The sequence below is a fragment of the Vidua macroura genome, chromosome 5, assembly GCF_024509145.1.
Source record: "Vidua macroura isolate BioBank_ID:100142 chromosome 5, ASM2450914v1, whole genome shotgun sequence".
Taxonomy (NCBI): domain Eukaryota; kingdom Metazoa; phylum Chordata; class Aves; order Passeriformes; family Viduidae; genus Vidua; species Vidua macroura.
Genome location: NC_071575.1, coordinates 24,814,163 through 24,837,969, shown reverse-complemented (window position 1 = coordinate 24,837,969; position 23,807 = coordinate 24,814,163). Strand labels below are relative to the sequence as shown.

The following is a 23,807-nucleotide window of genomic DNA, read 5'->3' as shown; positions in this document are numbered from 1 at the left end:
AAACACCATCCAGTGTCTAATTAAGAAATCACCTTTTGCTACACAAATCTCCATGACACATTCCACATGCACACAACTGCAGGTGCAACAAGTGGAGATAAGAATTGTGTCTCATTCTTTTCTCTGATTTTCTCACAGCCTTCCCTGGGAAAATGCCTGGGAAAGTCTGTGCCTGCTCTCTGTGGCCAGAGAGCTGCTGCCCCATGTCTATGCCTTTCAGGAGTGGTTCACCGTGATTGAGCACTACCACCGCACCAGTGCCACCATCAACGAGCTGGTCATAGGCAACGAGTACTACTTCAGGGTCTTTGCTGAGAACATGTGCGGCCTCAGCGAGGATGCAACCATGACCAAAGAGAGTGCTCTGATTGCAAAGGATGGTTAGTTAATTATCCATGCCTCATCAAGGGGGAGGGAGGGATGCTCAGAGGCTGGAAGGTGACTAGAGGTAAAAGCCATATCTCTAAAGCATTCAGAGGCACTCCCAGCCCCAAGCCGAGGTCCAACAGCAAGGGCATTTCCTATTCAGACATCTTGGTTTGTCCACATAGCTCAGAGTCACTGCTTTTAATCAGGACTGGGACATTTCTCCCATGATCTGACATTTTCTATGGTCTTGGATCTCAGACTCATGTTACCATTGGCACATATGCATTGACAAGAGCTGGAGAGGAGTAAAGCAGCTGCTCTGTTAGAAGCAGTGGGTCACTGCCTTCCTCTGGAGACTTGGCATCAGCTGTGCAGGCACTCCCTCCACTTCAGGCAGGATGCAACAGAAAAGCATAACTCCTGCTTCACTTCTCTTGAGGGTGGGGTTGGGAAAATTCTGATTCTGCAGTCAAAAATCCTGACAATGTCAGTTGGAAATGGCACTGTAAACTTAAGAACCACAACTTTCCTATGGAAAGGAAATTCTAAAAACAAATAGCTTACAAGGAGAAAATCAAAGCAGTTTGCCTGAAGGAAGGAATACATGACTGCCATGATGCAGAGGACAGACAACCTGTACAACACACACAGCCAGGCTGAAAGACTCTGGAGTCATGAACAAGAGAATGGCTCTAGGAATTCTTTTTAAGCACTGCTTACTTGCCCTTCTCATGAGAGCAAGTATCAGGCCTAAGCTGCACTGAAGTCAGTATGAGAGCTTGCATCAGCTTTCAGTGAAGCAAAGCTGCATAATGATACCTGTGCACAGGAATAGATGTCTGTTTGTCTGGACACTTTAAATGCCAGATGAACGTGTGGCTGAAGAGGATTTGTTGGTGGTAATCTCTATTGCAGAGTGGAGATAAACTGGCAGTGAGAAAATACATTTTACTACCATGTTTTCCTTGTTCAGAAACTGCATCCATTTAGGTATCAGTATTGTCAGTGCACTGTTCGAAGCAGAATGAAAAATAGATTTTCAGATACAGGGACAGTTTATAATCAGAACAAACTGAAAAAATTAATTGGTAGCAGAGTGAACAAGGCTTGCCAAAGACAGGCATCCTGAAGTACACGGGTTAGGATCCATCCTGCTCTTTAGCAGGGCACACAGGCACAGACACAGAATGAACGTGATTTGTGCGCCACCTGCACAGGAAACAAAGAGAAGCTTGCAGAATCAATGCCATAACGTGACCAAGGGCTACAGTGACTGTGCAGATCCACCTCCAGCCTCCCCTGCAAGTGCAGCTACTGGAGTCACATTGGTACCTAAAGCAGTGCAGATCAGAACTAACTCTCTGTAGCCATTTAATGTGCTTGGGTGTTTAGCTACCTGCTAATACTCTTTTTATAAATGTTTAATTTTCCCTTCATAGGTAAAGTCTACAAATACCCAGTTTACGATGACTTTGACTTCAGTGAGCGGCCACTGTTCACTCAGCCCCTGGTGAACACGTTTGCTGTAGCTGGTTACAATGCCACCCTGAACTGCAGCGTCCGGGGCAACCCCAAGGTACAGCACAGCTCTGACAGCAGTGCTTAAAACACCAGAAAGTTTAACCTGACAATGAAAATTACATGCCACTTTTACCATTTAACTCATGAGCCAGGCTGAAGGCAAACAGACAGGTGTGGGTTCTAACGAATACAAAAATAAAGAAGCTGCTTACCTGTGCTACGGGCACTACAATATTAAATGCACAGGTAACTCAGTGAAGGGGCAGAACCTCAGGAAAAGGCTGGACTTTGCTGGCATTCTCACTGACAACAGCTGTACATTTAATATATCAGTAAAAGTTGTTACTAAATTAAAGCCATAATTATTCTATAAAGAGCTAATTATTCTCTAAGTAAGCACACTGCAGGAATGCTCTGGGTGCCACATTGTTTCTCAGACCCACTGCGCAATGTATCTTGCACTTTCTTTTGACTTGTGTCTTTCTGAGATCTTTTTTCTGGTGTGAGAAACTGAACTGGCCTTGTAAAATGAGAAAACCAGAGTGCTGTTCGCACTTCACCTTCACAGTTTCTGACTGTGCAAATTACTGTGGAAAAATATGTTTTTCCTATTGCCTTAGAGTAATTGGATGTCAGAAGCTAATCATCAGCTGTTTGCTATAATTACACAGTTCTTGTACTGATAACAGGTTTGTACTTATGACTTTAATTAGGTGATAAGAACTGCACTGAAAAAAAAGTGTTAAAAATCAGATGTATGATGCAGACAATCTTTGAGTTAAGATTTAGTTTCCTTTCTATCACTACTTTACCTATTTTTTATCATTTCTGGATTACTCAGCTTTAACTGAACACCACAAAATAGGGGATAAAATATTTCAGTTCAGGTTTGTGCATTTGGACTTTCTTTTTGTTGTTGTTGTTTGGTTGTTGCTTTTTTGTTTTGTTTTGGTTTTTTTCACCTTAGCCCAAAATAACGTGGATGAAAAACAAAGTGCTCATAATGAATGACCCAAGGTACCGGATGTTCAGCAACCAAGGTGTCTGTACCTTGGAGATCCGCAAACCCAGCCCCTACGATGGAGGCACTTACACATGCCGAGCAGTCAATGAGCTGGGAGAGGCAGAAGTGGACTGCAAACTGGAAGTAAGAGGTAAGGGCTTTAAAGCATTGCAAACACCCTCTTTGCCTGAGCACTGTCTACAGAGATGAAAGGATGCAAGGCAAGTGCAAAAGGGAGTTCAATTTTCCTGGATTAAATCAATATCTCTGTTAGGACTAAATAATAATGTTTTCTTTTGTTCTGTTTCCATTAATAGAAAATTTTTATCAATTTCAGGTGGTTTAGAATTAACTGGGATACCATGAATGGCAACAGGACTTGGATAGGATGCCTAATGAATAATCTCAGAACCATATTTTTCAGAAAATTACTTCCTAGGAGAAGATAGGGTCATATTTAGCTGGACTAATTCCCACCAAAGTTTTAGTTTCAACTGTGGAATAAACTGAGTGTTGCTCAAAAAATTATTCTGAGGTTATAAGTAAGGAAAGCTGCTTAAAGCCAGCTGATAGGAAGTGTCTAACTAAGGAATTCTGAGGGAATTTAGGTGACATCAATATGGCTTTAATTACATTACTTCCATCATGTTAAGTCTATAATGAAAACCACATTTAAAATTTTTATGGATTTCATTGTGTTTATTTTGCATTTCAGTTTCCATTTTCTGTATTTTCTGATGTATCTTGTCCCACAGCTCTGATTTGCCAGCAAGAAGACATTTCAATAAATGTTTGGTCTATGTTAAGTAGAACACTTAAATAATGTAATGAAAATATGAATAATATATTTTCTAGTTTTAAGATACTGTCTTTGAGATGTCCTCATCCTGGAACTAAGATTGCTTTCTTTAATCAAAAGCAAACTTTCTATTTCACAGCATAACAGAAAACTTCAACACCTGAGAAGGTTGCTTTGTCTATTTTTTCATACTGAAAAGCCAAGTTATGTTGCTAAGTGAACACAGCAGCTGAAGCTTAGCAAACCAGGACAGGCTCAGTGTTTGCTCTAGGCAAATATAGCAAATTACTCTTAAACAGCCAGAGTACAAAGACATAATTACATCTTCTTTCTTTCTTCTATTGACTTACATGTTGATTTATCATCCTCTTAAGTTTCCCAGACTGTTTGTTCATTTAGGAGGGCTCCCCAGATGACTGCTCACCATGCTGATGCAGAGCAGAGACCTGCGGATTTCTGACTCACTGGAAATGAATTGCAGTGTGTGCGTGTGTGTTTGTTTTCATATGTACAGCTTTAAACTAGTTCAGCTTTATTCCAGCAAGTCAGACTACCAAACTCTTTATTTGTAAGATTATGAGATAAAATTGAATGTTGTCTGAATAAGGATAACAGGCTCAAGGCTCTGCTGCCTATCTGGTGAACATACAAGCTACGGTGCTATTACTATAGATAGGTGGTTTGACTTACTAGTAAGTCGTGCTAGAGAGCTCTATGCCATGAAAGAGTATTTATTGTAGCAAGCTATGTTTCCTTACACTGGCTAGAATTACTTTTAGCCATCCATCTCTGACATATTGGAGAACTTAAATTTACCGTGCCTATATAAATGCTCAGCCCCAAAAGTATCTGAACAGCCTAGAATTTTGGAGTGTGCATAATATTGGAATATTCTGGCTATGAATATTATCAGCATGCTACAATTTTCTACATTTTAGCCATTTTCTTACACAATTTTAGGTGTAAAATTAACCCCCCTCCCTAGTTGTTGCTAAATGTAATGCTCGTTTCCTGAAAATATTTTAGTGATACATATAAGCACAATTAAAATAATAAAAACTTATTCTGTCCTCGTAAGAGGTTTTTCATGTACTGACGTTATTTCAGACATACAATCTTTTGTTCTTGGTTTTAAGTTTTGCTGAGTGAATTGAAAGATGGCAGTTACGTGACCTACTCAGTACAATTACACATTTAGTGGCTTTGTTTTGTAAATGTGTTTGTGTAAAAAGTCATGTAATAGATGACTCTTTATCATCTGTCTTGAAAGATAATAACATATGCAGAATCTCATAACAAAAAAATACTGTATGTATCTTTTGAGTTTGTTGAAGTAGACCCCTAAATTTGGCTCTAAATCTCCCATTACAAGCACTAAAAAACTGATTCCTTATCAGCTTCACTGAGGTCGATGAAAAGAATTAGATAAGGTGCTGTGCTTCTTTTATCATGGAAAAAACATCTTTGGAGAACCTTTATCTTGGAAGTGAAATAAAGGTTGGTGATCACTCTAATAATAGGTTGGTGATAGCAAAGTTGCTGTATAAGAAATTTTATTTTTAAAAGGTGCAAAGATCAACTGGGAAAAATTTCAAATGCAAATAAATACCACTATAAATATTCTAATTCTGCAGTGATCTATCATGGAGTAATTAACCCAGGAGAACCACTCAGCTTGGCGGGGGATAATCAGGTTTATAATGCGCGTACTCCTCTGGACATTCCATTTCATTCCCACCCTCTCTTTCCACATGCAAATGCATTTTCTGCATGCAAAGTGTGTATTTCTTTGCTTTTTTCGATTAAACTAGCTGGAGTCTCATGGCATACATCGTCTATGTCACATGAGAAAAGAAGGCCAAATTAATCAAGAAAATACCCAATCATATGGGTATTTAACATCAGAATTACCAAGGTTTTAGACAAATTTCATAAAAGTACATGTATCTATAAAGAATGTATTTAATGACTGTGAATATGTTAGACCACAACACTTAGATCTTTCCAGGAGAAAGAAATATGCATTTCAAATAAACCAGCTTTCAGTTAGTTTGTAGAATTACTGAAAGACCAGAAGTATCATAAAGTCATTTGCTGCACTTAAAAGGCATTCTTTATAGCAGATTACTCTTTGGTTACAAATTATTGCTCAGAATGATAATCCAAGCCTGAACTTAACCTACCAATTTTAAGGATGAAATCTTGATTCAATTACTTACAAGTAGAAAATTTTGCTTGATTTACTTCATTTCTTCTAGAGCTTATTTTATTCAAGTACATTTGGATTCAGAAAATTTGACTCCTTCTATAGAAATGTCTTTTTCCTTGCAATCTTGATTCAGATTCAGATTGCAATCTTGATTCAGATTCAGAATATTAACAGTGCAGTTTTAAAATGACAGATGCCCAGAAACTGGTCTGCAATGTATTATTCATCCAGATTCATGATTTCAGTCCTAAAACATGTTAGGAGATCAGACTGGATAATGTTTCTGCAGCTTTTGAACTACTGAGGTATTTTTCTTAAAAGGCTACAATAGGTAAAAAGTTCAGTGCTTTTATAGACATACACATAGATAAGTGTATATAAATGGGTGTTTTATAAAGTCAGAATGTTTAATTAAAGGTAAGGGCTCCTACAGAATAAATAGCATACTTTAGTAATGTAAATATGGATATATGTCAAAGTACATACTATAGTGCACAGGTATGTAATTAGTCTGTACTTGATTATTTTGCCTTACAGAGTTTCAACATATATATATATATTCTTCAGTGTTATGTGTGTGCCTTTTTTTTTTCCCCCTGGTGGAAAATACTACATATATATATATATATATATATATATATATGTGTGTGTGTGTTAGCTTCTTTGAAGCTACATTTGGAAACTTTTATCATAAATATATTTTGGTTCCAATCTATACTTGTGACTAATTAGAGGTTTTTATAGTTACTTGTACCTATTAATCTAGCTTTTACATATTAATGATAATTTTGAAGTGGAACTGGTTCCCTACCTTTTACTCTTCATGTGCTTCTTTTCCCACATATTTTACATGACTAAGGATTAAATTATCACTTTGACATAATTGTAATAATAATTTCACTCAACATTTTCTCTCCACTTTTGTGTTTGCAATTAAATTGTTACTTCTCTTTCTCTCTCTCCCTTAGTTACACAGTAAGGATTTTTGAATGTGTATTGTCATCTAAGGTAAGCTTTCATATGGTTCTTGCATATGAAGCTTATGTCTGTTTATACGTCATACAATGTCTGCCTAGTATGGCATGATTTTCATTATGTCACTTAATGAAAATGTCTTTATAAGTTAGCAGCATAATGGTTTTAAGGCATACAAATTCAGATTTTAGTAATTGCTTGTTACGGTAATTCTTAGTAGTACATCCCATATCTTCTAATGGTGCATGTTTCAGTGGAATTTAACAGTGCATAACTTAGCATGATTAATTAGCACAAATAAAATGCAAGTAATAAAAAGAGCATTATGTATTTACAGCAAGTTATTTTTTATAGGAATATGCCTCTACATAAACAAAATATTTATTCCAGCGTTAACTTCTTTTAAAAAGGAATGATTCATAGCACAACTTGCACTCCATGAGCTGAAAGAATGCCAAAAAGCATGCTTTTTTTTTTTTTTTTTTTTTGGTCTGTTTTGTGCATCTTCCTAAGGTTGGGGGCGAACACTTCTGCCACAATGATGACATGAAATGAGACAGCACAGTCTCATAATCACTAGTAACTAATAGCATTTTAATTGAATAATCCTTGTGTTAATAAAGGTTATAAGTTCTTAAAAATCTCTACTTGGCATAAATGTTGTATGTAAGTATCAGCTCAATTGCATTTAGCTGAAGCATTCAGAGAGTGTTATCTTCACCCTGGCAATGTACTTTTGCTTTAAAGCTTTTGGTGTGTTCCAGAAAAAGCTCAGAAGGTAAGTGCAGCTATCAGTGGGTGGCTTGCAACCTGCAGAACACAATATTCATGGAGATTTGTAAAGGGAATAGTAATGGTATATAGCTTTCTTAAAGCAATTTACACCCTTTGTCTGGAGAAAGGGCAGATTTGAAAGTTTTTAGCAAAATATTTATCTTTCTCCCACTGTTTCTTCCAAACATCATCTGATTTCAATGAAACTAATAGAAATATTGGTGTTTACTTTCCATGGCTTTTATATCAGTGGCATGGGGCATCCACAACCACTATGAGCAACATGAGCCAGGGTCCCACCACTTTCACAGTGAAGAATGTCTTCTTTGTATCTAATCTACACCCACCCTTTTCCAGTCTGAAGCCAGCACCCCTCGTCCTGTCACAACAGGCCCTTGTAAAAAATCCCTCTCCAGTTCTCTTGTAAGTTCCCTTTAGGTACTGGAAGGTGCTCTGAGATTTCCCTGCAGCCTTCCCTTCCCCAGGCTGAACAGCCCCACAAAAAGTGAAATTTTGAAGTGAATTTAAAAGCAAATCCAGAATGATTCCTCAGACTTCCCCAGCAGATGAAAATTTCAGTTTTCATCATCTCTCTCTCTGGAGACTATATCTGAAATCCTGGCTTTTTAAATATGATTCTTTCACAGATGTCATCCCACTTGTAATTTTCAAGCAACATGGTAAATATTTTGCTAAATACCTAGGAACCATTTTAAGACCCAAAACTAGAATAAATTTAATATCTCTGCATGTTTTCCACAACTCATCCTGGTCAGTGTTTTCTACATTGCTCCCCCTGCACTGACTTCCATCTCTGACCATGCTCCACCCAGTGCGATGGAAAGCCAGGAGAGTTATTTGAAGTGAAGCTTATCATAAACTGTTGCATGTGGCAAGATAAATGACTGAATATATGATACCCTAGAAATTAAATTCACCCTGCACAAGAGGACAGGAAAGGTCTGTATAGTACCAATTAAATAATGGCTAGATGTCATACTGGACTTTTGAGCAGGGCTGAATTTTACCACATCTCAAAGGGACTGACTAAAGCTTGTCACTTATGCCAGAGAATAAAGGTGCAAAGCTGTTGCTCCGGGGACCTTCAAACTGAAGATTACCTGTTTTCCTTGTTTGTAGGTGGGCTTTCCTTCTTCAAGCTATTAATGGATGGAGTGCCTCCGCATATCATTGACTCATATATGCGTGAAGTGCAGGCAGACAAAACTGAAGGGAAGTGAGAGTCCGTCCACAGTGCTTCCTCCCACTGCACTGGAAGCTGGTAGCAGAATAACAGCATTTTAGTTCTTGCAACAACAGAAAAACATGTGCGGTGGGGGATTTTATGACTTTTTTTTTTTCCTTAATTGTCCTTTTGTTTTCCCTACCTGCTCTTACTGAAAAGAAAGAATACGCATGGATTGCTTTGAGGTTGAAATGAAATGAACTGAAGACAACACACATTTTGTAATGTTCAGCTTTATTTTCTGTTTGATATCGTGTTCTGTTTTTTAATGAGGAAAGAGGGGAAGCTGTGTAACAAGCATAAGGAGGCAGTCAGTCTGTACTCAGTGGTACAAAGCATATCTTTCTCAGACTGGAAGTACATGGATTAGCCAGTAGATGTGCAATAAGATCCTTGGAATACATACCTCTGATAATGTACCTTATTCACCTGAGAATTGTTTAACAGAATATGGTTTTACTATTATGTAACTAATGCATATGTAATTAATGATCATTTAAGCTGAACATATCTTCCTATAGAAGTTTTGATTTCCTAAATCCAACCCATCAGTCTCTCAACTTAAGTGAAATTGTTTTATTTAATGTACAATAAACATGAAGTGTTTAAGATCTATTAAGTTCTTGTTTACTTTTTTCTGTCTCATTTTACCACATTTCTTGTTTTATTTCTACTTACAATAAAGCAGGAACTTGTGCCCACCATGTGGAGTGGAAAGCAGTATCAGCAGTCACCTAACCCAGTGTGCTTATACCTTAAGATACATGACACTGAATGTGAGTGGAGATAAATACTACCAATACATACAACTTTTTATCTGTGCATTTTTCAATACTTTAAATGTGATAAATGCCAGCCATGATGGCTTTCACCATTCTGGATCCACTCCCTTTCCCCAGTAATTCATGGAGCTCTTGTAGCTATCACATCAGAAAAGGGACTCAGACATAGCACTGGTGAGCTCACCATGCATGGCAAAAGTGCCTGAGATAAGGTGGAATAGCTATATTTCTTCTTCAACTGCAGCATCATTAACCTCCAAGTTCTTTAGGAGAGGGGGTGATTGACCCTGAGTCTCCAGCAAACCCTGAAACATGTGAGACACAAGGTCACACATATTTTGGCCAGTTCCCTATTGCCCTGACATTTATTTACAAGTTCTCACTCTAGCTGTACAAAAAGGGCAGGTTATGTGCTCACTGGCTAATGACTGATCTCCAACTAGGGTTTTTAAAGATAAAGGCCTATTTAGACCAGAAGTACATTACAAGATGTTTATTTGATGTCAGCGCATTTTCAAACATTCAGCAGTCAGTAAATATGCAATAATAAAAGAATGTGTTACTCTGAACTGCCACACCTAAAGTGGTGGTTTTGCAATTGTGCTGCCACTTCTTTTGCTTTGAGGATCTGAGTGCATTTTCTCACATTGTTCTGTAAATCTTACTCTGAGAGATGATAGATAGATAGATAGATAGATAGATAGATAGATAGATAGATTCTTTTTATTTTCTCCCCTTTTTTTTTTCTTTATGATTTCTTCTGCAGTGCTATCTCTGCAGGGAAACAATTCTGCATTCCCAGTGATCCTGGACACCCCTCCATACCCCACCTGCATTTCACTCTGCTCCTGCCAAAATCAGTCCTCTCCTATACATTCATTCACACCTATACGTGAAAGAAAGCAACACATCTACTAGGAAAATAATTTAATACCGGATTAATAATTCCTGTTTATTCTGTATCTCACCAGTGAATTGAGACTACTTCCATCTATTTTGAAGCACAGAAAGCTGCAGGAGAAGGTCAATTTGATTAAATGCCACAGAGGTTTAAGCATTTAAGCACACGGCCCTCATTTAAAGTAGTATCAATCTGTTATAGTCAGCACCAAAAGCTACAGTTATTGTGAGTTTGTGCTTGTCAGTAAGCCCAAAAATTAAAGCACACAGCTATCTGCACTTTGTATGTATAATATGTGCAGCTTCAAGGTTACATTTATCTGCCTCCTCAGTCTTAATATCCCACACATAATAACCCGGAAGCCAGCACAACCTCAGCTTCTGCGGGCTCTCTGCGGATGGAATTAGCTACTCTAATTTCTCCCAGATGCCAGCGTTGTTAAACAACAAGCTGAACTAAGCTCCTTTTCCCTGTGAGAACAGTAAGCGTCGTACTCGGCTGCCCTCAATTCCTCCCCCCGTGCATCGCCCAGGATTTGCCATTGGCCGTCCCTCGGGCTGGGGACGCACCACGCCAGCGGGAAGCACGGGGCACCGGGCCGTGGCTGGGGCTGAGAGGAGGGGCATTAACCTGCTCTAAATCCAGAATACACCGAGCAGCCACCGCTCTGGATTAGGAGTTAACCGACTTTCAGAGAAATGATTGGATGGCTTAGGACAGGACAGGGATTTCTAGTGATTTAAACAGGCTGCAGAACCTCATCTGGAGAATAATAGAAGGTGAAGTTTTGGTTTATGACAATTTGCCCTAATGGGAGTCTCCAGGAACGATGTTTAGTGGATGTAATAGTGACCAAGTCCAAAGAGTTAGGAAAATGCTAATGAAATCTGCAGCTAATATCAGCGTAGGAAAATAAAGAGGTGTCAAAGACAGCAACTACAGAAGAAACAGCTTAGAGGGAACAGAAGCAACAGAATATCATACTGTAGAAGAAGTGACGTAATGCTCCAAAGAAATTTCTCCAAAGCTACAGGGATTTCCAGGTAATTAGTGAACCTGAAAGAGACCTAGGAGTAACCTAGGAGGACAGCAAATACATGTAAACACACATAGACAGACACACAATTATGAATCAAAGTTAATTTTTAAATTTTTAATTTATTTTTAATGAAGCCAGAAGAAAATATTTGGTCTTCTCTTGGCTTCCATTTGCTTTCTTTGCCCATGGAAGGTTATTTGGCATAAAAATGTAGAAATACAGCTCCATTCTCAAACTGGTATATGTGGATCTTGATACGGGCACTGCAGGTACCCATTTGCAATGAAATAGCACAGCTACTGCCAGCACACTTTTCCCTTACTGAAAACAATCTCACAAATATAAAGGAGAGGAAGAAAAAAGAGACAAGTGATCTTTAAAAGATTATTTAAATTGGGATATACTGTTAATAACGTCTTTATGGAGGGTCAGAAATTTTAAAAAGTATTCCTTTTATAAGAAATATTTCAAGCTTCCTGGACTTCCTTTTATGGGGAAAAAGAAAAAATGTATTATTGGTACCTTTTACAGAGCATTGTGAAGAGACTCTTACTTTATGAAAGTCTTCTGTTGCATTTTGAGATTCTAGAGCAAAAGGCATTCTATTTTAAGCACAGTGTACTTACTGTCACTTGACTTTCATATCCTGCTTTCCTGACTGACAGGTAAAGCTGCTGCTTTGGAAGCAAAACTGTATCTTGAATGCTGAGGAAGCACTAGAAGACTAAACACACCGGACTTAAAATTCTGTCTTCCCTTATTCTACACTTTGTTGATGAATACTTTTGAAATTAGAACAAACCCCTCCCCAAGCCCAGTGATGAATTCCATAGGGAATCTATTTCTTCCTTTAATGTGACCTTTGTTTTTTATGCCAGTTACTTTTCCCTCCACTTCTTTCCCTAGTTTCTCTTCTTTTCCTCCAGGTATCCAAAGAGCAATCTCTCCATAAATACCAGTTCTATTATGCTCATTGACCACAGCGATGCACAGGATATTAAAAGAAATAGTTTTACCCTCTTCCAAATGTAGTGATTCCAGTGGACTGGGGAACTGACTGTTTGAGAATCTGTCAGATTTCCCTTTTGCCTTTCTCCAGCTGGCTGTAACTGGACCTTTCTTTACTATGCTATATGTTACCTTCTGTTCTGCTAGCAGTTCCTATCCCATCTGCTTTGGCCTCTAATGACAATTGCTGCATCATACTGTTTTCAGTGATCTGTAAATTAAATCAGCTGATGAATGACATAGCACATAGCACATAGTGGGATTCAGAAACCACCATTTAACATGTGTCAAGCATTCCTGACTCTTGCAGTAGAGAAACCTATTCAAACACATAATAACTTTATCAGTTGAAGGCAATCAGTTCACTTTGAATAACAGGAAGTGGCTCTGTCCAGGAAATTGCAGTGTCTGGACAGAAAGCTGCACCCTCTGGCTCACAGTGGAGTAACTTAAAAAGATAATTTCTGGTACTAAGAAGATGCCATTGCAGGTTGTATTTTTCACTTTCTACTTCAGCTACACAGCTTTTCCTTGGCCTCACTCAGAAACCACACACCTTCCTGGAGACTCGACTCAGGGATACATCTAAAATCCTTCACACGACCAATTCAAATAATTTGATGTGCCAAAATTTCTCAAAAGGCACATTTGCTTTGAAGCACCTTCTCTAAGCAAGTCAAGGATGGGAAGTAAGTCGTGTGTAACACCGTGTGCAGCTGCTCCATAACATGTTAAGACCAGAACTCCTCAAGCAATGGGTCCCCTCCGGGAGGTGGAGGGATCCTTGGGTGATGCCATAGGATCACCTCCCTGCAGGCACGGCTGCCCTGTCCTCCTGGCAGCAGGGAGGTCACCTGCTGCTCAAACCCTGCCTTTATCCTTTGCTCCAGCAAAAATCCTTCTGGACACCAGCTGCTTGCACCTCCACTGTGGCCACTATGTGCATGATAAAACCTGTGAAAGGGAAGTAAGCCGAACGAGGCAAATCACGGGTGAGAGCGGCACTCATTCATCCCGCCGCGATGAGAGGTGCGCGCACGGGCGCCTCTCCCCGGGGACAGCACCGGCCCTGACCGCCCGCGGCCTGCGGAGGCGGCGGGACGGGCCCTGCCGGCAGCACCCCCGCCCCGACCGAGGGCTTCCCCGCCGCCCGGGCATCCCCAGCCCCACAGGGCGAGGAGGGGCCAGCGGAGCCGTGCCCGCTCCGGGGCTGGGGCCGTGAGAGCGCCGCGTGTTCGGGGCGAAGGAGCCAACGCCGAGCCGGGGGCGAGGGCGTTCGCCACGCGTTGGCTGAGGTGGGGGCGGCCGTTCCCCTCCGGCCAAGCCGCTGTTGGGCGTCGGCCTCTTCCGCCGCCGCCCCCGGCTCGGCTCAGCCCCGCCCCGAGCGGCGGCGGCGGCTCCTTGACCCCGGTGCCATGCGTCCCGGTGGTGCGGGCATGGCCGTGTCCTGGGCGCTACCCGCGCCCCTCAGCCCGGCGCAGCTGAAGCGCCTGGAGCAGCACCGCTACAGCGCGGCCGGGCGCTCGCTGCTGGAGCCGTGGCTGCAGCCCTACTGGGGCTGGCTGGTGGAGCAGGTTCCGCGGGGGCTGGCGCCCAACGCCATCACCATGGGCGGCCTCCTGCTGAACTGCCTGACGGCGCTGCCGCTCATCGCCTGCTGCCCCAGCGCCACCGAGCAGGTACCGCCCGACGCGGCTGGCGCCGGGCGCGGGGGCCGCGGCTCGGCCCGGCTGGTGCCTCCCGACAGTGCCCGGAGCCGGGGGCCGTGCCCGCCGCGGTGCGGTGCCCTGTCACTTCGGGCTCTCCCGCAGCGACACGCGTGGCCCGCCCCTTGGCAGGGAGGGCTGCGGGGTTGTCCTGAGGAATCGGGGGAGCGGTGACGCGCAGCTCACCCTTTGGGGCAGCAGGGGTCAAGCTGGAGATAGGTGTTAAGGCTGGAATGCCAAAACGCTGTAGGGATCACGTGGAAGGACGAGGTTCACTGGCCACAGGGCGCCGTGGGGCTTTGGTGTGGTGGGCACTTGGCCTGCAGTGCACGCTGCCTCCCCCACGGCCCATCTTGCATTCCATGTGCGTGCCTCTGGCTGGGAAGGGAATGTCCCCCTCCTCAAGAGTGTGGTTGTCACACAGGGGCCGTGGACGTAGAAACAACAGCTGGTCATGATTGAGGGTGCGGGATGTGCCCAGGAGCAGGGCAGGGCTGGACCACGAGACACGGCTGATGCCGCTTGGGCATCAGAGCTGCGGCTGGGTTGGGTGGCAGATGCGTTAGCTGACAGCTTCTCAAATGTATCCCTCCTTGTGTGGGAAACATTTAATGCTTTAACTTCTGGAGGGAAAACAGGCTTGTTAAGGTGGGCTGGTGCTACTCTCACTTGACCTGCAGTGCCTACAGTTTCTCAGTGAATTTCAGGAGCGCCATCAGAGCTTCCCAGCCTGTTGCAAGTTTCCCATTGTAGAGTCTTTATGGGAGAGTAGAAAATAGCAGGGGGAAATTGCTTTATGTGGATACAATACCTTGAAAGGTGGCCATTGTTTTTCTTGTGTTCTGATGGGCTTAAATTCTAACAGCAGAGGTCGGCAGTTGGTTGGGAATTTTTTAATACCATAGCTTTACCCTAGTGAGTGTTCTTGTCAGAAGAACATTTCTTTTTCTCTAGTTGCTTTGTCCTTAGTGTTAGCAGAGGTATTTGTGGCAGACATATCAGGAAACTGATCCAGACTGAAATTAGCTTTGGTTTGGTCTCACCCTAATCACTCCCCCCCATACACATCACCAGGTAGAGGCACTCAGGCAGTAGAAGGGAAGACAGAGATGACAGTGAATGGTTGGAAATTACAGACGGTCTTCTAGTCCCACTTTCAGAATTAAAATGCTTGTGTACTGCTACCTTTAGCTTAGTTTTGTGATGAAAATATCAGTTGTACCAGCTATGTGTCTGAATGCTCATTTTAGCTTTTTCTCTTTGCTGTTCAAAACTAAAAGCAGAAAGTAAATTTTACTTAAGTTACTTTTCCTTTGAGGATTCTTGTACAAAAAGAAAAAAAGTTGAGTTGCAGATATCCAGGGAATTATTCCTTCCAGGAAAACTTAGGTTGCATTTTAGGAACTTTTCTGTTTGAACTGTTTAATTTTTTTTTTTTTTAATTGTGGAAGCTGGATTTTATAAAAAACTATAGTTTGGACTATACTTTCATGTTCAGATATCAGTATATCCTTTATAAACATGCAGTGTGGATCTAGCCTTATCCTATTGTTTTGTTTGTTGCCTCTGGTCTGTGAGAATAGCCCTGATTTTCTCTTGTTGCATCACTTAGAAGCATCATTCTCCCTCCAGCTTGTTTAATGACTCATCTTGTCTTCCACCTAAGCTGAGGTCAGGTTTCTGGATGGCTTTTTGAAAAAGCTAAAACTGCTGCAACACTGACAGGTGCTGCATGCACTGTTGTAATACCTCCTTTGTAGTTTTGACTGGGATGTGTAGGCTGGAAGGGATCGGTGCAGCTGACAATTATGTTAAAGACGGTTGAAATCACAGACTGAACTAATACTGTGGTGCACTTCAACAGCACCTCTTTCCATCATGAACGTGCTGTGATCACCTGATGGACAAACATCCATTGTTTATAACATTGTTATAGTCTCATAGGTAGGAGCACTGAATAGGAGACTTGGATAAAGTAACAAGCAGGTTTGAGTTTCGGCGTTGGGGGTTTTCTTTGATTTCGTTTATGTGTTTTTTTTATTCCCTAACCAATCTTAGCCTTTATTGAAAGCACAAAAGTCTTGATGTTTGTACAAACCATCCAAAACAAGTAAGACTGGTAGTTGAAATTCCTCAGAGAACAGCTGCTAACAGATGCTTAGAAAGGAGATCTTTCTCCAGTATATATATATATACACCTTTTCAGCTGCAGAAGACTGGTTTAGCAGTCTCTTTGCAAGAGATTCTGTTTGGGTTACTTACTAGAAAGCAACTGATAGATCTCTTTCCCCACAGACACTTTCCATCTCATGATATTGCCTTTTGAATTAATTGTTCTGAACCTGTTTGTACTTTCCGCTTCCATTTTGTTCTATTACAGTGATTTCTGTGATTTCATACTGCTTATTCCCATCCCCAGTGAAATTGTCTCAAACCACAAAATGCTCTTTTGTTCTAACATGGAGCCGTTATTTCCCTATACACTATCCTTTTTATTTTCATCAGTATCAGTAGTCACTAAAAGCCAGTTTGTTACTGACTGGCACAGTATGTTTTTGAATTATAAAATGTTGTCTGCTTCAGTAATGTTTCCTTGCCTAGCAGGAACATGGATTTTGTATCACTGTCTCCTGTAAGTGCATGTTTCGACACAAGCTTTCTTATTTACAGCTAAGCCATTAGCAGGTTGTGCCCCTCAGGCATTAATGTAACCATGATCCACATGCACATTTTTATTTTCATAATCTCTGTAATTTAGGACAGCAGTCCTTAAAAACAGTATATAGGTGTGGTGGTGGAGAGGACACCACCTGCACATTTCATGTTCTGTGGAGCACTGAAATATTGTTTTCACTGTGTCTGCAGCCTGGGTTCTGTTCCTATTTTTTCTTTTCTATTTTTTTTTTTTTTTGACACTCATTAGGAAATATTGAGGAATGAAAACTCTTGCTGACGTTAAGTGAGAACAATGTGTATCTGATGCATTAGAATGTGAAAGGAGCACTTTTTAGATGAGGATTTGTATTTCATCCCCACCATAAGAATTGTTTTGCTCTACTGCTGGCAGACCACTCTGAAGCAGCTTGTCAGTTCATAAGGCTTTGCAGGGGAATCTTGCATATCCTTCCCCTTTCTGAGGAAAACCAGGAAGAAAACATCATTATATTCTTAAAAAGGAGAAAGGAAACTTTGATCCTCTGCTTTCATGGTTGCTTGTGGAGGGGTCTAGCTTTGGTAATCCTTCAATATCAGCCACAGGTCTCTCTAAAATCATAGAATAGTTGGGTGGAAGAGACCTTTAAAGGCCATCCTGTCCAGCCTCTCTGCCATCAGCAGGGACCTCTTCAGCTAGACTGGGTTGCTCAGAGTCCTGTCCGTTCTGACCTCGAATGTTTCCAGGGATGGGGCATCCACCACCTGTCTGGGCAACCTGTGCCAGTGTTTCATCACCCTCCTTATATTTAGTCTAAATCTGCCCTCTTTTATAAGGTCTTTTAATTGTAGAATGGTCTGAAAAGATAGTTATAATCATTACAATATAATAACTACAGTTAGCATGCACTTCTGTCTGAAATTCTATTTGAAAATTAATCTTGTAGCACTTACAGCGTGATGTTAGCAAAGAACTGGGAGTAGAGGAAGACAGGAAGAGAAAAGGATGGATTATGGATTTGCTTTTTGGGCAGTGATAGGAAAAGGGGACAGGAGCCCAAGCGTTCTCCTGCAGAGAGCTAAGGGAAGGAAGGGAGGCTTGTGGTGGTTCAAGAAATGGTGTAGTGAGTTTATAAAAGGGTGTCATACCTTGCTGAAATGTGCTGTTTAGAAAGCCATGTGTCTAGGGAGACCAAAAATTAGGGAAGGGTCTGAGTGCCTTCACCTGGCTCTACTGTCAGGTGTTTGGAGGGAGAGGAACATTTGTGAGATGCTGTCTCTGCCTTTCTCTCTCTCTCTCTCTTAAAAAAAACTTTTAAAAGAACAACAGCAAACCCAAACAAACAACTGAACCACCTTTAAAATGAAAGAGGCCTGCCAGAGGGCAGATATTGACAGGTGTGATATTATGTAAACAGCGGGGACACAGCTGAGCTTTGTGGGAGAGAGAGTAAAGTAGAAAAGAAGTTAAACTGCAGCATGTGTCTGGAGAGGGAGAGCATGGAGGAAAAAGCATTGCCTGACTTGGAAAAGAAATGTGAAGCACTGAGTGGAGTGGGAAATTCAGCCAAAACCCACAAGAGGGGAACAGATCAGTTGTGAATGGGAGGAAGGAGGTTATTTGGCATGCAGTAAGAAGGTACAGGAATCCTGACACAGAAGGATGGGAGCTCAGACAGGGCTTGTTGGAGAGACGAGGATGCTAAAGGAATGCAGAGGGTCCTTGGTATGCATGAAATGCACTTGGACTATGTTATGATTATCATTTTTTTCATCCATGCTGTCTTCCCTGCTGTACTTCAGGTTTTAACAGCCCCTTCCCTCTTCTTGCTATTAGTACAATTGCACAGTGCTTTGTGCTGAACAGAAGCATGGGAAATGATCCATGTTTAGCGGGTGGAGGAGGGGGAGGTCCAGTCAGAACGTCTCCCTCTATTCTGGATCTGATCCAGAGATGTGCCACGTAAACTAGGGCAGCACTATTGGGCGTGGATTGAGGAAGTGAGATTATGGCTAAACGTGATGAGTAATTAAGGAACTGAATCTTTAAATACTGCAGAATCTTGGCCTGTTGAATTCTCTGGCTTTGAGAGCTGTGCTTGAAAAAATTTCTAGAGGTTTCCCTGACACATGTAGTCTTTTGCAGATGTCTGTGCTCTTTTGTGGGGTGGAATCATGGGAGCAGAAGAATGCCTGCTGTTCAACCCCCATTTTTTCCTGATGGAGAGGCATGTCACACATACCTGTCAAACACTACATGTACATGGCTTTCTTTGACATGCTCTGGGTTAGCAGATGACCAATTCTACTGTATCCAATCTGTGTGTGACAGGATTCTGGGGTTGTAGTATCTTCAGACACCCCTTTGAATTGAAGCAGAGAAGCATTGCCCTCTTCTTCCCTGTCTCCTCCCCCTCAGGTTTCTGTTCTCTTATAGTTCTGTGAGAATAGTACCTAGGTCTGGCCAAATAATACATTTGCTTGGGCAGGATATAACTGTGGGCAGAGATAATAAACACCTCATCAGTGAAAAGCTGATGACTACTGGGAGCCTCCTGACCTTTCTGCTTAGCCATGTCAGCATTCTCAGATGCTCCCACTTCTCTAATTTGAAAACAACTTGGGTCCAGTGTGGGAAGCCATCAGGGGACATCCCTGAATGGACAGCCAGGGCACTTGAGAAGGGAAAGGAGACAGCAGCAGGAGCTAGCTGTATTGGGAGGGTAGATAGCAGAGAAAATCCATGGTTATTAGGAACCTTTAGTGATTTGGAAACCTGTGTTTTATCGATTAAAACATTAGAGCATTCATTTAATCTGCTAAATGATAGTTGATCACAAGTGAATTTTGGTTCTTACCACTCTGGGTTAGATTTGAACTCATGGCTTAGGGATGAAATGCTCCAGCTAGTGTTTCTAAACTCTCTGACATATGCTATTCTTACTAGGATCTTTTTCCTTTCTCTTTAACTGTGGGGGATACTGATACATCTGCTATAGGTGCTAATGGATACAGATGGTCCTTACTGTGGGAAACAGATGAAAATGATCACCCTTTGTCCAGATCAGCAAGGGGCAGACAGAGTGCTTGAGGGATTCTTGCTTTGATTTGTCCCAGTAGGAGCTAACCCAAACAGACTTGGATCAGCCTGAATGATCATACCTGTACCATAACTTGCAACTGGAAAAATGCTACTGTTTTGTCAAAAAGCCCTAATAGGAGAAGTTTCAATTAAAGCTGATGTATTTGTTTATTTTTGCATATATTGTGTTACACTTGCTTTGTGAGAAGCATGTAGATCTCAAGCTATCTTTTCATAATTAATACAAGTATGTCACCACAAGGGCACCTCACACTGCAGATGACCTTTGTGGCACTCGACAGAAGTATTGCTGATAAAATTGGCAGTGTTTTTCAAACACTCCTTTAAAAGACAGCAGTGCAACCAGTGATTTCTCATGGCCTTTCTGCTCATCTGTCTAGAGCTGCTGTGTTTGAGATTCTCTTATTCTCCATGCAACAAAGTTATTCTGAAAGCCAGTGTATGTACTGTGGTAACTTTAGTATGTGGATTATATCACAGCTAAAATTATCTCAGCTTCAACAAAGTCCTAACTGTGCTTTTATGTTCTGAAGTACCTGAGCAATGACTGACAGCCTTCTGTTTTTGAAGGGTGGAGAGCAAGCCACATTCCCCCTGCACAGTGTGAGACCAAGTGAGCTCGTGCCATGAGAGACCCTTGAGTTCTCTGTGCCTCCATGGGGCTTTTGGTGATCCTCAGACCTGGGGTAGCCACAGGCACCTCCTGTTCTTCACAGGTTCTATGCTTTCCCTTCATTAGAGGAGTGAAACTTTTTCAAAAGATGGCTAAGCATTTCCTCTCTGGTTTAACCACATCCCCCAAGACATCCTTTGTTACATCCTTTGTGTAACTAGACTAAAAGGGAGAAGAAACCTAAGAAACTCAAATAATTCCATCACTAAGCATCAAACATTGCTGTCATCACTTGACCTGGATTTCTATAGTGTGATCTTTGCAGGAGTTATCAAATATCAGTATGTTAAATGTCCATTGGAATATCTCCTCATCCTCTTTCACCTGCTTAAGGCTTCCTACATGATCTGTGATAACAATTTTTATTTGTTTCCATGGATTAAGGAAGGAGACAGCCTTGCTAGTTTTGAAGAATGTTTTAAGTTTTTTAGATTTTCATTTGCATACAAATCCAGAGCTTGCACCTAAAGTGAGTTCCTGATTCTTTGACTGTCTTTTCCTTCAAAGCTGGGTGAAGCAGCCAACCATTTGATTTTGATAAAAGTGTATCAGCCAGCCTGAAGTACATGAGGAATTCTTAAATAACAGCAAAAATGCTATTCACAACTGCACTTTCCTTAAGCATGTGGCTGCTTAGTGTGTTTTGTGACCAGTCTGACTGGAGGCATAACTTTTTTCTAGCTCAAGACAATGAGTATAATGATGATGAGACATCAGAATGTCTGCAGGAGCAGCTGCACCTCATCTGCATTCTTACTGATGCCTTTGAACTGATGGATGGCTGCCATTTTCCCTTCTTCCCCAGAAGTAACACTGGATTTAGTTGAGTGCAGACAAATCTCAGCACACTGAGATCTAGTCTATTGTCTAATCTGCTTAATAGCCTTTGATGGTCTCAGGAAATACATGGGCACATGTTGGCCAATTTGTGCCACAGGAGAGGAGTTGCAGAGGTGTAGCAGCACCACAGCAGCTGTCCCTAAGCAGGGAGTGGGAAAGGATTCAGCTCTGTGACTGCCTGTGGGTGTTCGCTTGTTTAACCTGCAAGTTGCATTTCCAGTATTTTTGCCTGACTTTGTTTTCGTGAGCATAACTTCTGAATGCTATGGGGTACCTCTGGAAACTGCATGAGGCAAAAATATTGCCTGTGCTTTATTCCAAAAGTGTTCTAAATAATTTTTAACAAAACCTAATTCCTAGACAAAGCCAGACTGATTGTGCATATGAAAATAGTGCTTTTGAAAGGAATGTCTGCAGAACAGTTCCTTTGAACCTGAGTGCTGTTAATGTAACAGCTTGGTTTGAAACTGATGATGTACATTAAGTAGATAGTTTCTCCTTCATATTTAGTGAATTACTTAATTTTTTTAAGTCCTGTCCAAAGTGCCTAGGTAGAAAATTTTTGTGTGTTGGAAAAAATATCTTTCTCTAAAGGCTGAAGTCTTTATTTAGTAAAAAACATAGTAGGTTTTTATATTTATATGTTGTAAATATGAGCAAATCACCTAAGTGTGTGACACAAACTGCTGAAAGCTTTAGTAAGTGCATTGCTACTACTTTCTTATTTAAAGATGATTTTTATAACATTTTTCAGCGCAAAGAATGCAAATAATGACAGAAATACTGTGGGTTTAAGGTAGAAAAGAAGGTCAGTTGATGCAGAAGAGAGGCTAAAGTTCTGGGTTTGTTTTTCTTTAAATACATAGAAGGATCTGTGTTCCACTGGTGTATCTGGAGTAGTTCATGACACTAGTTGCTACAATCCATGTAGAAATTAGTGCCAGGTGTTTGGTTTGTCCATTAAGTAACAAATACACAATATAGTACAGTTTTGTGGTGAACATTATTTTGCCTTTAATGAAACAGATTATCACCTAAGAAACTGGGAACTACCTGGTGACCTTTTCTGTGAATCTCTTTCAGGCACCTTTTTGGGCATACATCCTGGGTGCACTAGGACTTTTTATCTACCAGTCTCTGGATGCCATTGATGGGAAGCAAGCCAGAAGAACAAACAGCAGTTCTCCCCTTGGAGAACTTTTTGATCATGGTTGCGACTCTATTTCCACAGGTAGCCTTAACTTACTGTCACCCATTCTAGTTTATGAAAGTTACCTGTTTTCAGTAGCAGCTGATTAATCACAGAATTGTTGAAGTTGAAAAGGACTTCTGGAGATCATCTAGTCCAAACCCCTGCTTGTAACAGGGTCTTTTAGGATAACTTCACCATCTCCTGACCTTTTCACCCCTGGCCAGTAACAGGGGGTATTTTAGAAGTTCCTTTGGCAGATGTTGGATAAGATGTATTCTGCTTTTACTTCACATGCTCCACTTTAGGAAGGAGTAAGGTGCCAAAATATCAGGTTGGTAATAGGGCATCCAGCCTGGCACTTAGGAGAAAGGTAATTTATATTCCTTAGAAGAAGTAGTTCTAAAAAAGTTGGGAGTCCTTAAAGAGTAAGCCTTGTTCAGTTTCACTTTCCACAACTGAGCTGCTGTTGGTGCCAATGCCTGTAGTTCCGTAAAGCTCAGTGGCTGAGACAGTTGCTCTGGGAATTGGTACCTTTTTTATGTGTCACTTCCCAGAGAAGTGCAGCTGCCAGTCTCCCTGAGCTTGGCCCTTCAGCTGAAGTTGTTGGTGTTGCAAAGAACACAAGATGACAAGGCCAGGAGGAGGGAGAACAACCACTGTAGGCTAGAGGGCAGGGCCCTGCCTTGGCAGAAAAGGAGTGCTGTGTTTTGTTTTCTCCTGCCAGGACTGCCCCTGAGGGTCAGCTACTCAGTAAAGTATCAGTCAATTTTTTTTTTTTTTTTGTTTTGTTTTGTTTTTTTTTTTTTTTTAATTTCTCTTAACTTCAAGCAAAGAGGATATATGACTAACATATTCATTTCTGCTTTTCAGTATTTGTTGTCCTTGGATCCTGCATAGCAATCCGACTAGGAACAAATCCTGACTGGTTGTTTTTCTGTTGTTTTGTGGGACTGTTCATGTTCTATTCTGCTCACTGGCAGACATACGTATCAGGCATACTAAGGTTTGGAAAGTA

At 41.4% G+C, this 23,807-nt stretch overlaps 2 protein-coding genes across 4 annotated transcripts in view; both read left to right on the top strand.

Annotated features, from left to right (window-relative positions):
- Nucleotides 1–8,873, top strand: part of MYBPC1 (myosin binding protein C1) — a 69,187-nt gene extending 60,314 nt beyond the window's left edge. Inside the window, exons 29-34 of the mRNA XM_053977405.1 lie at nt 221–380; nt 1,809–1,945; nt 2,858–3,044; nt 5,327–5,385; nt 6,870–6,909; nt 8,791–8,873. Of these exons, the coding sequence (XP_053833380.1) occupies nt 221–380; nt 1,809–1,945; nt 2,858–3,044; nt 5,327–5,385; nt 6,870–6,890 (564 nt within the window). The 3' untranslated portion in view covers nt 6,891–6,909; nt 8,791–8,873. The remainder of the gene's footprint in view (nt 1–220; nt 381–1,808; nt 1,946–2,857; nt 3,045–5,326; nt 5,386–6,869; nt 6,910–8,790) is intronic.
- Nucleotides 8,874–13,762: 4,889 nt separating this feature from the next.
- Nucleotides 13,763–23,807, top strand: part of CHPT1 (choline phosphotransferase 1) — a 20,749-nt gene continuing 10,704 nt past the window's right edge. Inside the window, exons 1-3 of one of the 3 annotated variants that reach the window (XM_053977256.1) lie at nt 13,763–14,305; nt 22,684–22,831; nt 23,663–23,804. In XM_053977256.1, the coding sequence (XP_053833231.1) occupies nt 14,042–14,305; nt 22,684–22,831; nt 23,663–23,804 (554 nt within the window). In that variant the 5' untranslated portion in view covers nt 13,763–14,041. The remainder of the gene's footprint in view (nt 14,306–22,683; nt 22,832–23,662; nt 23,805–23,807) is intronic. The other 2 variants (XR_008437059.1, XM_053977255.1) reach the window with 2 other exon arrangements.